Below are 13,453 nucleotides of genomic sequence, written 5' to 3' on the forward strand. Positions count from 1 at the left end.
GGACACGTGCAGAGGAGAAGCCTTGATGCGCCGGTAAGGAGGTGTGAGCGGTTGGCCGTGGTGGGTACGAGAAGAGGTAGAGGGAGGCCTAAGAAGTATTGGGGAGAGGTGATCAGGCAGGACATGGTACGAATGCGGATTTTCGAGGACATGGCCCTTGATAGGAAGGTCTGGAGGTCAAGCATTAGGGTTGTAGGTTAGGGGTAGTAGAACTTTTCTTACTTCTTTCCGGGGGTGAGGCGGGGTTGGATTAGGGTTGGCCTTAGATGGCTTGCAGTTTATGTTGAATACACACTATACTTGCTGTTTATCTGAGCCCCGGGTCTGGTTACTGTTATTGCATGTCATCCATCTTTTGATTGTTATGCTTCTGTTACTATTACGATTTCTACTGGAGTTACTAATGAATTGTCTTTTCTTGTTTTTCTTATTTCCATCTTTCTGAGCCGAGGATCTATCGGAAACAGCCTTTCTGCCCTATCGGGGTAGGGGTAAGGTCTGCGTACACATTACCCTCCCCAGACCCCACTTGGTGGGATTTTACTGGGTAGTTGTTGTTGTTGTATGTGTCAATTTTTTATTCCAATTAACACGTGTCATTTTTTAATTGGCTCATTTGACACATCATTGGCAAGTATGGCTCACGCATAAAGTCTTCAGCACTCGGGTGCTTACTTGATACACTTAATAAACACTTGAAGTGTCTAAATGGTAAATGGATCAGTTGGGATGTTCAGTTTGTCGTTAAGGACAACTTGAAGGGGCCGTTTATGTATTTCGCCTTTTATCTATGAGAAGATTCATTGTGGATTCACCAGGAAACAAGTTTAGAGGTCAAGAAGCCAGCATGACTGTGTTTGACTGTTTTCTGATTCCACACTTGTCAAGACGCAGCTTGAAATAGTCCAGAAGAGGAAAGCACATATTAACTGATCGCTCTATGTCTAAAGTTCTGAAAAAGTGAGCGGGTGATGCCTTTTCTCAAAGTATATCTTCCTGCATTGACTGGTTTACATAGGCAGAGCTGCAGAGTACAGGTAAGTGAAAGAAATTTAATATTACATGTATTTGGAGTTTGATCCCTATTAGCATGTGTTAGAGTTTGTGATTGGACTTGGACACGAAATTACAAACAAATTTTGATGAGAAGGTAAAGACCAAGGAGATATAAAATGCCACTTCACATCCTGGCCCCACCTTTTTCTCTTCTGCTTCTCTTGGGAGAAGCGGTTGGGGAAGCCATGTGACTACTTTAGAACTCAACTTTATATGATTAGTTATTCTTTAAATGGATCGTTCTTTAAATAGAGACTAACCGCAGTAAAATCAAAGACTTTCTTCCAGCTTCAAGTGTACTCCTGTAAATGCTTCACGACCGACTCTCAGTGACTTAATTAGTATATTCCTCTTACTAACATCACATGAACACCACTCTTAGAGAGGAGCAATCAAAATAACATCAATTTTTTGGGTAATTTCCACTGCAATAATTAAACAGTAAATGAAGCAGAACTTGAAACAAAGAGTTCGGACATGTAATAATTACAAGAGTTGGCTTACCTGATTACACAAGAAAGTTACAGAACTCCCAATCTTCTTTTGACAGGTCAAAGTACTCAACACCGCCATCTTCAAACATGATCTGTTAGGGGATTGGGAGGACAAAAAATATCTTCAGCCAAATCTAACCAAGTCCATTACACAACAAAAATTCACAGCTCCCTTACCAAATGTTTCTTGGTGATGGCATCAAACTGTTTTACAATTCCAAAGGACCTGAGAAGCATAGCAAATTCAAGAGTCCCTTAAGCAGTGGGTCTGGAAAAAGTAAAACTTGAACAAGCAAAAGAAAGAAAACAAAAGAATAATGGGCCACTGTAGAAAGAGTTTCCTGTGAGAAAGTTCCTAGGATTGTAAATTCAACAATAGGGATGGATCTGACTTTGATACCATGTTAAATAAATGAAATTTGGGCCTAACTTAACATCAAAAGCTAGCTCAACAAGTGAGAATTGTCCAGAATAAGAAGAAAACAACCCACTCCCGAAATCAATGTGGAACATTCTAACACCCCTTATACTCTAGTATAAGTTGCAAAATAGTAAAACTCCATGGTAAAACAAATATGCAAGAGTAATCACATACCTCCTGTCAAGATAACGAATTATTCGTATAACTTGACCAATGCAATTATGAGGCCGCCTCATTTTTATGTCAGAATCATAACCCAAACATCCTAAATAGGGAGATCCAAGTTAAATAGAAGAGAAGCTAAAATCACTAATGCAGAGATCATATAAGTTGCAAAACACAGAGCAGCCTACCTATTAAAGGAGCTCCAGTTTGATAAACCTGGTACAAAAGTTAAATAATGTTATCAAGTCCTTTATTGGAAAAGCAAAATGTTCAAGATTCAAGCACATAGCTATGGAAACATAAAACAATATGTTTTATATTACATAGATATGAAGGATTTATTACTTTCCTTTAAAGTTTCCCATTTAGGGAACATAACACATGCAACTCCTTTGATCCTTTTGACATAATGAAAATAACGGGGGGTACTAGGTGATTTCTTCCAATCTGCCTAAGCCTTGATGGGTAAAGTTACTGATCAGAGATAGCAGATACCCGGTGGAATAGTCGAGGTGTGCGCAAGTTGTACCAGACACCACCGTCATAGAAAAAAGAAGGGAAGCAAAGCAGAGACACAAATACAAAGGTAAGAAATAATTAGCTATAACATTTGAAAATACATATATGTACCAAATATCAAAACAATCTTGTTTCTTTTCATTATTTCACATATGAGATCACTAGATAACTAAGAGTTACGGACTAAAAATGCCAAAATCACATCCTGACGGGTGAAGCTATAGATCGTGTTTCCCAAGAATCTGTCTCCCTTCATCATCTAATCTTGTAACACTGAGCCACATATCTACAATCTTAACTCAGTAATGGCTCATAAATCCGAGTCTAGCGAGGATACTGACCTCTACAAGCAAAACGAGACCATCCAGATCATCCAACTCAGAACACACTTCGTGAACCATCAGGCAGCCCCCCCCCCCCCCCCCCAAAACAATCACAGACAAACAGACACATACATTCAGCCCTCATGATCCTAGCTTTCCTCCTAGAATAAGTATTTTTGACATTTCAATATCATTATAAATCATGTCATATGGATGGGAAGTTTGATATTCATGGCTTCGTTATTAGGCATCAAGAGTAGGGTTCTTCCACGGGTCTGTTCAACTGGCCAAAGAGATTGAAGGGCGATACTTCTTTTAGATAGTAATTTAGGATAACTTGTCCTCTACTTTCGATCAAAACACAGAAATTAAAGGATGGTAAATGGATATATAAAACTACATTAGCCATCTCTGTTTTGAACCAAAGGAAACCAGCAAAGATAAGTTATCATACATGGAATTAAGTATCTAGTCAAGAAATTCCCAAAGTCAATTTTTTTTTTTTAAATTAGCAAAACTTTCCAAGCCAAATTACAGAAACTCATCAAGAACAACACAAATGTTTCCATATCTTTCAAGTTATAGATATAGTAAGAGGTACATACATGATTCATGCATAGAAGCGCTTTCAGTTTCGGAGAGGTAGCAGCCACCTGACGTGCCACTATCTTTAATGCAGCATCTGAAGCAGGGAGTTTTGGCTTGTTAGGTTTAATGCCCAGCTTTCGCCTACATCCTGCAGCACCACAGTGGCAATCTTGATCTGCACCAAATTGAACGAACCTGCTACAATTGTTAGATTCAAATAGGCAATCCACATTCTGAGAAGGTTTTCTTTTTATAAGTATTTAAACTCTCAGAAGAATAACACACTGCAGACCTCACAAGTGGAAGAAAAATAAGTAAAATCGAAGTGCAGCCTCATACTGGTAATCGTAGGTCAGATGCTCGCCCCTTTTAATGTCCCGTGCCGCAAATATGCCAATTCTTGTTTCACCATCATTCATCCTAAAAACGCCGGGCAGGGAAATGAAATGCAATATAGAGTTGAATCTCTAGGAATGGGGGTTGAGAATACACAAGTATGATTAATTACTAAGCTATTTCTGTACCATTTCTGCATCTCAGTATTTGGACTACAACTATGATTAATGTATCGGGATTTGTTGCCCTTGTAAGTGGCATCAATCACCATATCCCGGTTGATTTCACACAAGTAAAAGTTCGTTTCCCCGCTGTGCTTCATTTTCCAAAGTCTCTCTTCACATGTTTTGTCATCAATAACTGCAGTAGCAAGCATATTTCCTTGCTATATGAAGTTCAGAATGCACAAAACAAAAATTGTTCTTCAGTAAAATAAGAGCAAAAAGTTAAAGAACTTCACCTTCTCCAACATACTCTATGACAAACTCTCCTTGCTTGATATCTTCATCTGCCACAATCCCAGAGCCACATTTCTCGGTCTGCAAGTTACATGTCAACAAACTTGACCCACCATTTATATAATGACCACAAATTGAATAAGACTAAGATCGTTCTACGGTTTTCAAAAGAATGTAAAGTGAAAAAAGTGAAATGTTTCTAATCTCTTTCAAATAAGCGACTGACACAAAATGGCACAATAAACAGATAATATAAGCAACACTTGATATGCCTCCTCTGGACGTCCTTTCTTTTCTCTCTTTCTTTTTAAATGTAAGAACTCTAGGACTGGTCAACATAAATTCTCTAGAAATCATCACACAATTCTAGTGCATCTATGCAGGGTTTAACATCGATTTATTCACTCATGATTAGGGTCCCAGTTTGGGAGACCAGGTTGAAAATGGTATTTACTGCTTTAGTCAAAGAAAGTCGTGGAATGATTGGCAGGATACTAATGACAGGAAAGCTGTAACTCTCTTGGCAACTAATTTTAGGTAGTATTTCTCTGGTCATAAAATGGCAGTAGACAAACTTAAGAAAAAGAAAAACTAGACGAAGGAATAAGGGAAACGAGGATAATTCAGCAATCCTTAACCAAATAAACCACAACCAAGAACATTGGTGAAACTTCTAGTCATTCTTCCTTCACTACTAGCCAGAAAACACTTGATGAAAACCGAAATGGGGAACTGAAGAGCTTCTTTACTTGGTGAAGCAGCTAACAAGAAAGGAATAGAAAGAAACTAGGCATGATGAAGCATTTACAAGACTTAATAGACTATGAGCTCTTTGGACATAAGAATTTTTTTTTTTTTCAAAATCAGCCATAAAATTTCAAATTTTCACTTGAAGATGAATTTTGAAATTTTGGTAGACAAGAGGGGTTGCTCTGATGGTAAGCAACCCCCACTTCCAACCGAGAGGTTGTGAGTTCGAGTCTCCCCAAGAGCAAGGTGGGAAGTTCTTGGAGGGAAGGATGCCGGGGGTCTATTTGGAAACAGCCTCTCTACCCCAGGATAGGGGTAAGGTCTGCGTACACACTACCCTCCCCAGACCCCACAAAGTGGGATTATACTGGGTTGTTGTTGTTGTTGTTGTTGATGATGAATTTTGAAATTTTTCGAAAATTTTAAAAACTCCAAAAAGCTGTTTTTCAAAATTTTCACTCGGATCACTCACAAAACTTCAAAAACAACCCAAAATTATATTCATGTCCAAACACAACTCTAATTTTCAAATATCATTTTCACTTGAAATTTTTTTTCCACTTTATTTTTTGGAATTTTACAATTCTTATGTCCGACAACAACAACATACCCAATATTATCCCACAACGTGGAGTCTAGGGAGGGTAGTGTATACGCAAACGCCCACTATAACTACTACGAACACATGATTGAGCAACTATGCAGCAGGACTCACTAGGATGATTATTTATAGTCCATAATATTTTTAATACTCCGGTAATATATCATACAGTTTTGATAATAGAATAACTTTACGTATACTAATACCAGTCATTAGATGTTAAAACAAACATCATTCTCAAAAAAGATGGGAAAGAAACATATATCAATGAGTACGGATTTTCCTCCCAAAGTTATAATCTTTTTACCTTATTCCAATCTATTTTTGCCAACAAAAGTAGAAATTATCTACCAGTGTCAAATTGACAAATATATATTGAGTTTGACACACTACAATCAACATATAACCCACATCAGCCAAGAATCATTTAGGAATAATCACATATGACAAAGATTGAATGGAAAAATACAAGGAGTAAAACTAAGGGAGGACTGAATGTCACGGACCTCAATACATGGAATAGGCCAGCTCTGCTTAAACATCTGTGGAACTTGGGCAAGAAAAAGGATAAACTATGGATCAAATGGGTGCATGCAACTATATAAAAGGAAGGGAACCATGGGAAGTTGATGCAAAGCAAGCTTCTTGGATTGTCAGGAAGATACTACAAGCTGGGAAATACTTGACTGAAGCAGGTTTGGACACGGGAAGGGTAATGCAAACTAATTCATTTTCCATTAGAGGAATGTATAAGCAACTAAGAGGGGAATTTCTGAGGTGAGCTGGAGTCGATTGCTGTGCAATAACAGAAGCTGTCCAAAATGGAAATTTATTATGTATCTGGCAGTACAGGGGAGTTTATATACAAAAGATAGACTGATAAGATGGGGAATGCAAGTAAGTCCAGAATGTCCAGTGTGTGAGCATGAGACGGAAAGTCACAACCATATCTTCTTTACTTGCTCTTTCTCAGAAGATGTTTGGAGAAGATTACTAAAATGGATGGATATCAATCGAGAACCAAAAGGATGGATGAGGAGATCAAATGGGCAATAGAACAGGTGAAAGACAATGGATCCAAAACCATGTTGTACAGGTTGCGTATGACTGGAGCAGTGTATCACATATGGCTGGAAAGGAACAGAAGGATCTTTCAGAAGATTAAGAGAAGCAGTGAAGATATTACTAGACAAATAGTTAGAGACATTCATTGTATAGTTCATAGTCATAGTAGATTGAGGAATAGTCTGCAAAAGCTCAACTATTATCCTTAGAGTAGGCATTGAGGAAGAGATGTTACTAAGTTTGGGGATGCATGTCCAAACTTAGGAGATATACTTGTACATATTTACGTGGAAATAAAGTTTAATTACCAAAAAAAAAAAAAAGTCTAGGTCAAAACCACAGCTCAAGGTCAACAAATGAATAGACTCTTGAAAAATGGCAAAATATCAAGGCTCTATTGGAAGTTTTTCAGTCTCAGTTTTCTAAAGATGATATATGACTCTTCCACAGAAGTTAAAAACAACTAAGCAGTCAACATGCATCCTTTAAGTGATATTTGTTCAAATATCTGAAGCTGCTCGAAGTTCTTCAGTGTCTACCTTCACTAATTTCATCTTCTTCACAGGACGTTGATGGAATGGCTTATTCAGACAAGAACTCCCACATTTACATCCCGAGGAGCAGCTAGACATCAGCATGCTGTAAGATTAAAGAAAAGTCTGAAAACCACACTTCTCTAAAGCTGTTTCAAATGTCATAAAAATGCTGAAATAAAATCTTTAAGCCACTCATCCTTCCAATTAACAAAACATATCAATCATCTAGAATAAAAACTGCCAAAGAGATATAGAACCTTACAAAAGTTAAACCAAAAATAAATAAATACACATAAGAACTAAACGAAAGAAAATGAATGGTAGACTAGCCACATGAGCTAAACTAAACAACCTAACCCGGGATCGGAATTGCAGAGCAATGGTTGCAACACTTAGGCGCATGGTTCCAATCCCATCAAAAGTCCTCCCCCTTTCCACTTTCCCCTTAGCCACTATTTAATGGTCCACTCCCCTTCAAAAAGAGTAAGAAGATAAACCCAAAAAAAAGGACCAACCTAACCTTTTCCGTTGCCTCCTTTAACTATGCTGAATAGAAATTACACCACAGAAATCATGGACAAGCAAAAGAGTACCACACGAATATCAGCAGAAAATGTCACTAGTTTACATGCCAAAAATGCTAAGAGTCTAAAACATACTATATACACTATATTCACAAAGATTTAAGTGGAAATAAAATGCATGTAACAGCAGGACGCTGTCAGCTAAAGAACCATTGAGAACTCTAATTAAAGAATTTATGAACCAAGTCATCGAGCCGATTATTTCCACAAATATAGGTAACACTGTTCCAATTTCCTGACTGCAAGCGGAACTTAATCTAAATCATCCTCACCCACAGAGACAATCCTTGCCACACACAGCAGAAGATTCTGCCGTTGAGCTGCAGGAACAAAATATACCATCATCTTCCACACGTCGCTTTACCTTCTTAGTAAGGTATATATCTTCAAGTAGTTAATACCAACAGAAGGAGAAAAGGAGGAGGATTCAAGCAAGATCACAAAGATAATGGACTATGCAGGTCAAATAGAAAACACAAGTTAAAAAACAAATGAGATGAAGCACAAAGATCTTATCCAAGATATGTAGAAGTGAACAGTGTCCGTTTAGGAAGTAAACTATCACAATATGAAAGAGAATTTAATACATCGGTGAAGCATATCTAGGCAACAAATATTAAGACCATCAAATGGAAGGATACTGCGCTTTATAAAGGTATAGGGCATTGATTGCCATTTATTTAACCAATCTGGAAGTTCAAAGTCAACAGGATCTCCAATCTCCTTTGTTAGTTTGCTGAATACGTGCCCAATCCCACCATGATCAGCAGTCTGGCCAGAACAAGAGAAAAAAAAAGGGGCATATTAACAAGAATTATATTTGCATTCAAAAGTAATCTCTTCCATCAATGATTGAGACGATTGGAATCAGCAAGAGCGTTCCCCATTTTCTAATGTATGTAAATAAATAAGGAGCTGAAGAACTATATCATAGAAAACCACTTTTTTCTAAAAGATAACCCAACATGCAAAAAAATGAAAAAAGAGGGGTTTGTGTGTGTGTGTGTGTGGGGGGGGGGGGGGGGTCGGCATCTAACTACAACAAGAGAATCTTTCTGGCTGCAATATGTTATTAAAGAATAACAAAAATAACAATCAAATAAAAAGTAAAATAAAATTTTAACCCAAAAAATGGTTCCACCAACCACTGTCGAGGGCAAATACAGGGCACATGCCATATAACAAAGGGGAAGAGGTCATTCAGTTTTGCCTCCACTCGGATTTGAACCTGAGACTTCATGGTTCTCCTACTGACCACTAGGCCACACCTTTTATTTCATCTCAGGTTAATATTATATGCACGAAGCTTGCACTATAATGGGACAAAACAGATAGAACCATTACACAGGACCGGAAGGGTGTAGTGCATGGATTGAAGTAGAGGAAAACAAATCCACTATGTTTGCCTAGATTAGCTGGTGATGCAAATAACATAAAAGCCTAGAGGTCTCAATTCCCTTTATATTCAAATTGAAAAGAATTAATATCATCAAACTCACTTCTTCACATTTCGCAAACATGGAATAAGGAATATGGAGGCAAAAGTAAATGACAAAATCGGAAGACCAGCTTGCAGAATAAAAACATAAAGTTCTAAAAGCTACTGAATCACCAACTCACATGTAATTCAATTAATTTGAAAATGCTTCAGATTGACTTGGAGTAAAACCGCAACGAAAATATATTGCACTGGAAACACTAATTAGCTTCAGAATAAAGTTATGTTTCCTAGATTATCCACTAGGAATACTTCAAAAATAATGCCTCCAAAATAAAAGATTTCCTGTTTTCTTTATGAAGTAAATGATTTCCACTGTTATTCTCAATAGGAACTGAACTCAGACTTAATCAAGCCACTAGCTAGACTTTTGGCTTTACTGGAGTTGCTAAAGCCGCTGTCAATTTACTATTTTTTGAGAATGGCAGCTGTAGATTTACTATTGATTTCGTAAGATATCAGATCGGGCCAACTTCCCCAAATGCCTCCCACCAACCCTTCTCCTTTAGAGATCTGGATATTTCGCTTCATTGATAAAACGAAAGATGAAGAGAGAGCAGAAATGGTTAAGATTCAAACATATAGAACCAAAACCGTAACTTGTATAGCACACAATATAATTCTTTTTCGTTGATAAGTATATAGCATGCAATATTAATATCACATAATATAATATCTTTGCAGATTAAAATGACATTGACAACATGTAGAAAGAAGAGTATGAAATGGAAGAAATTAGTATCTGAACCTTCATAGCAGGCATCGGTTCAATTGTTGACCATTTATAACACTGATTGACGATAACCTAATAATGGTAAAACAACGAATCAATTAATGTGCGGAGAAGCTGATATACAAAGTGGAAAAATGGAGATTAAGATTTATTAAATACCACACCATATATTAGAGAATGCATAGTTGCTCTACACCACAAACCTGATTGAATTGTTTGAGTGGTTCACAGGTTTCAACTATTACATTTTATTGTCTGAAATATGATTCTTCAGATTCATATATAGCTACAATCAGAAAATTTGGATAACCACTAAGCGTAAGGCTATCATCTTTTCGATCCTAGTCTATATAGCTTTAAACTTTAACAAGCAACATGTAGCAGCTTAGCTACCATAGATAACAAAAGCCCGCATATCAAAAGTGTTTCCAGCTGTGAAGGACATTATTTTGTAATGGATGCAACAGGAGAAAGTTCACAGGAACGACAATTTTATCATGATGAATGCTGATTAAATGGAAGTTCATGAAAATAAACACACAAACTAAGGAATTCAGCAATTTTATTTATGTCATTGCTGGGTCAATGAAATGTCAATGCCTCCACGGAATTCCCACTTCCTTTTACATCTTACTCTCATTTAATTGATAATCCTAAGACCAGTTTTAGATTTAGACCATCCAGTTTTCTCTACCACATGTTATCCACCACTGTATCCGCATTCATAATATTTCTTCAATGTACCTGAAAAGCTGATCTGAGCTAATGACCATTAACCTTGACCTAGGCAGCATCAAGAAAATAGGACAAAGTCACTTTTCAAACTACATAAAGTAAAGAAAGGAAAAATAAGAGAAGTACCAGATGCAAAATAAACAACAAAACATGGGCAAAATTGGAGAACAGGTAAAAACGAATCAAATATTAGAGTTCAGAGAGAGAGAACCACATCACAATTTCAAGGTCGGCGTACACTCGAAACCCATTTTGAAGAATTGTTACTTTAAGCAGAATTGGGAATTGGAAATATATCAGAAACTTATAGAGTATGTTCTTAGAACACATTTACATCAAAGTAGGTGATGGTAAAAAACACTATTTTGGGAAGGGAGATGGTTAGGCCAGACACCCCTCAAAGATTCAGTTCCCCACCATTTTCAGCATAGTAAATAATCGCATGCATTGTATATGGCTGTAAGGGGAGAGTCTCCCTTATTTACTTTAGCTAGGTTCTATCGTTAATGGCGGGATTCCTCCCATATTAGCTGCTTGCTATCGAGGTAATCTACTGTCTATCTTAGATTATGGTTTCTGGATTACAACTTTTAGTAAGGATGTGAACTAGAGAGCCATCTAAGGACTTGGAGGTTAGGGTTATGTCCTCCTCCACTGTACCTTCCTTTTGTGTTAATATACAAGGTAGGGGTCATGGCCGAACCCCCCACCACCACATGAGGTAAAGCCTGGGTGAATGCATTTAAATTTAAAAAAGAAAAAAATATATATGCTAAAGTGGAAGATTACTGGCCTAGTCATGGATGGAATATTTCTCTTAGAAGAAGGTGCACTGATGAGGAAGAAGATGAATTAATTGGGAAATGGAGGAAATGAGCAGCTTTCTGTAGATGATAGATAGCTTCTAAGCTCAACACTTATTACCAGATAGGATAATAGGAAGGAACGTGAGGATGGCCTTTTCTCAGCGAAGTCAAAGTATTAAGTTTTGTCCAAAGTAGACGACAAGTATGGCCATGGTAATTGATATGGAGAAATAGAGCTCCTTTAAAAGCAGAGTTTTTTTCATGGCTAGTGGCTGCAGAGACGGATCCAGGATTTGAAACATTATCGGTTTGAATTTAGGATTCTAAGAGAACATATTTGATTTACTGGGCTCGAACTCTATAATTGAACATATTTGATTCACTGGGCTCGAACTCTATAATTTGTACTTATTTAGTGGATTTTATAAGTCGCCGGAAGATCTTTACTTGACCAAACACAGTCTACAAAGAAAGAGGTACGACTATTTGCATAATTGCATATAATGTGGAGGAGATTATCAAGACGCGAATAACCTGTTCATCTACTGCAAATTCACAAACCAAATCTGGTATATGTTTTGAATTTGCTTGAAGTTTAAATGGTACGTGCCAGAATATGCAATTGAAACCCATTTTTAATACTACATAACTTCTTTAAAAAATGTAATTGTCGTAATCTAAACAAACAATTCAACCATAATTAACAGCAGATTTCACCAGTTTAATTCTTTAACAAAGAGAAGTCAGAAAAACAATGAAAGAACTAAGTAATTTTTTAAAAAAAAATCCAAAACTAAAAGCGATTTTCGTTTAAACCCTAGTTAAAACCACGAACTTGGGGAAAAGCAATTAGAGTAAGTGTTAGGTTAATTCACGAAGCAGAATGAAGGAGAAAATAAGAAATGAAAGAAAAGGAAAAAGACTAAAAAAGAAATAGGAAAGATTAAGAGAAGAAGCAAACCGATTTCAGACGGAAGCTCGTCGGCGGCGAGATTTGAGAAGTGAAAATGTTCGTCGGAGCACAGTTGAATGTATGAGGAAGTACGCGGGAGGTTACATTAGATCGTTGGATATGTAACTTATTGGCCAAAATGACAAAAATGGTCCCTTATGTTTATAATTTTGTGGAATGGTCCCTTATGTTTAATTCTCTAACCATTAGATTTGAGAGGAACCATAAAAAAGAAAAACAAATGAAAATATTTCACATTTGAAGGTGAAGTTTATGCATTTTTTGTTATTTTTGGTGAATTTTGCTTTTTTTGATCTGCTATATAGTTGGCACAATTTTTAATGTTGCAGTTTTTGGATTTAATATGACTTTAATAGTTTTCTATATAAATGTTTTTTCACGGTTTCTATTAAGTCTAATAGATAAATCTTGTTAAGGGTCATTTTTGTTATTTTCTCTAGTATATTATTTGTATTTCTTTTATTAAACCATAAGAAGAGCCCTTAACTTTTAAAAATATGTGTCAGTCTAATATGATCGTAAATTTGTTTCTAATACTGAATTTTTTTTTGCTCAATTATGAGTGTGGGATATGATTTCTTTTCCTTACTTAATTTCGCTTGAAAGGATAATGTTTTTAGATCTAAGCTCGCATTTCAAATATGTTAAACGAATGAAATGCGTAATCGTGTACCTCTCCCCACTATTCTTTTTCTTTTCTTTTTAAACGAATGTGTACCTCTCCCCACATTCTTTTTCTTTTTCTTTTTCGATCTCTCAATATATTCTATTTTTTCACCTTTTTAGCATATTGCTTCCTATTCCTTCTTTTT

At 36.6% G+C, this 13,453-nt stretch overlaps 1 protein-coding gene across 1 annotated transcript; it reads right to left on the minus strand.

Moving 5' to 3' along the window:
- Positions 1,561–12,733, minus strand: LOC109235794 (histone-lysine N-methyltransferase ASHH3-like). The gene is made up of 13 exons (XM_019402049.1): positions 12,630–12,733; positions 10,143–10,199; positions 8,538–8,667; positions 8,169–8,280; positions 7,316–7,415; positions 4,363–4,441; positions 4,091–4,262; positions 3,906–3,986; positions 3,584–3,764; positions 2,325–2,352; positions 2,146–2,236; positions 1,728–1,776; positions 1,561–1,642 (listed from the first exon to the last, which is right to left on the minus strand). Exons 2-13 carry the CDS (start codon positions 10,155–10,157, stop codon positions 1,565–1,567), a joined length of 1,116 nt encoding a protein of 371 aa, XP_019257594.1. The 5' UTR covers positions 10,158–10,199; positions 12,630–12,733; the 3' UTR covers positions 1,561–1,564.

Source organism: Nicotiana attenuata, chromosome 12 (genome assembly GCF_001879085.1).
Source record: "Nicotiana attenuata strain UT chromosome 12, NIATTr2, whole genome shotgun sequence".
NCBI classification, from domain to species: domain Eukaryota; kingdom Viridiplantae; phylum Streptophyta; class Magnoliopsida; order Solanales; family Solanaceae; genus Nicotiana; species Nicotiana attenuata.

Excerpts from the sequence above, each read along its gene's own strand:
- LOC109235794 (XM_019402049.1), bottom strand. Across the intron at positions 3,765-3,905 it reads CATCTGACCTACGATTACCA|CAGGTTCGTTCAATTTGGTG; the intron begins GTATGAGGCTGC and ends TAACAATTGTAG. Across the intron at positions 1,643-1,727 it reads CCATCACCAAGAAACATTTG|ATCATGTTTGAAGATGGCGG; the intron begins GTAAGGGAGCTG and ends ATCCCCTAACAG.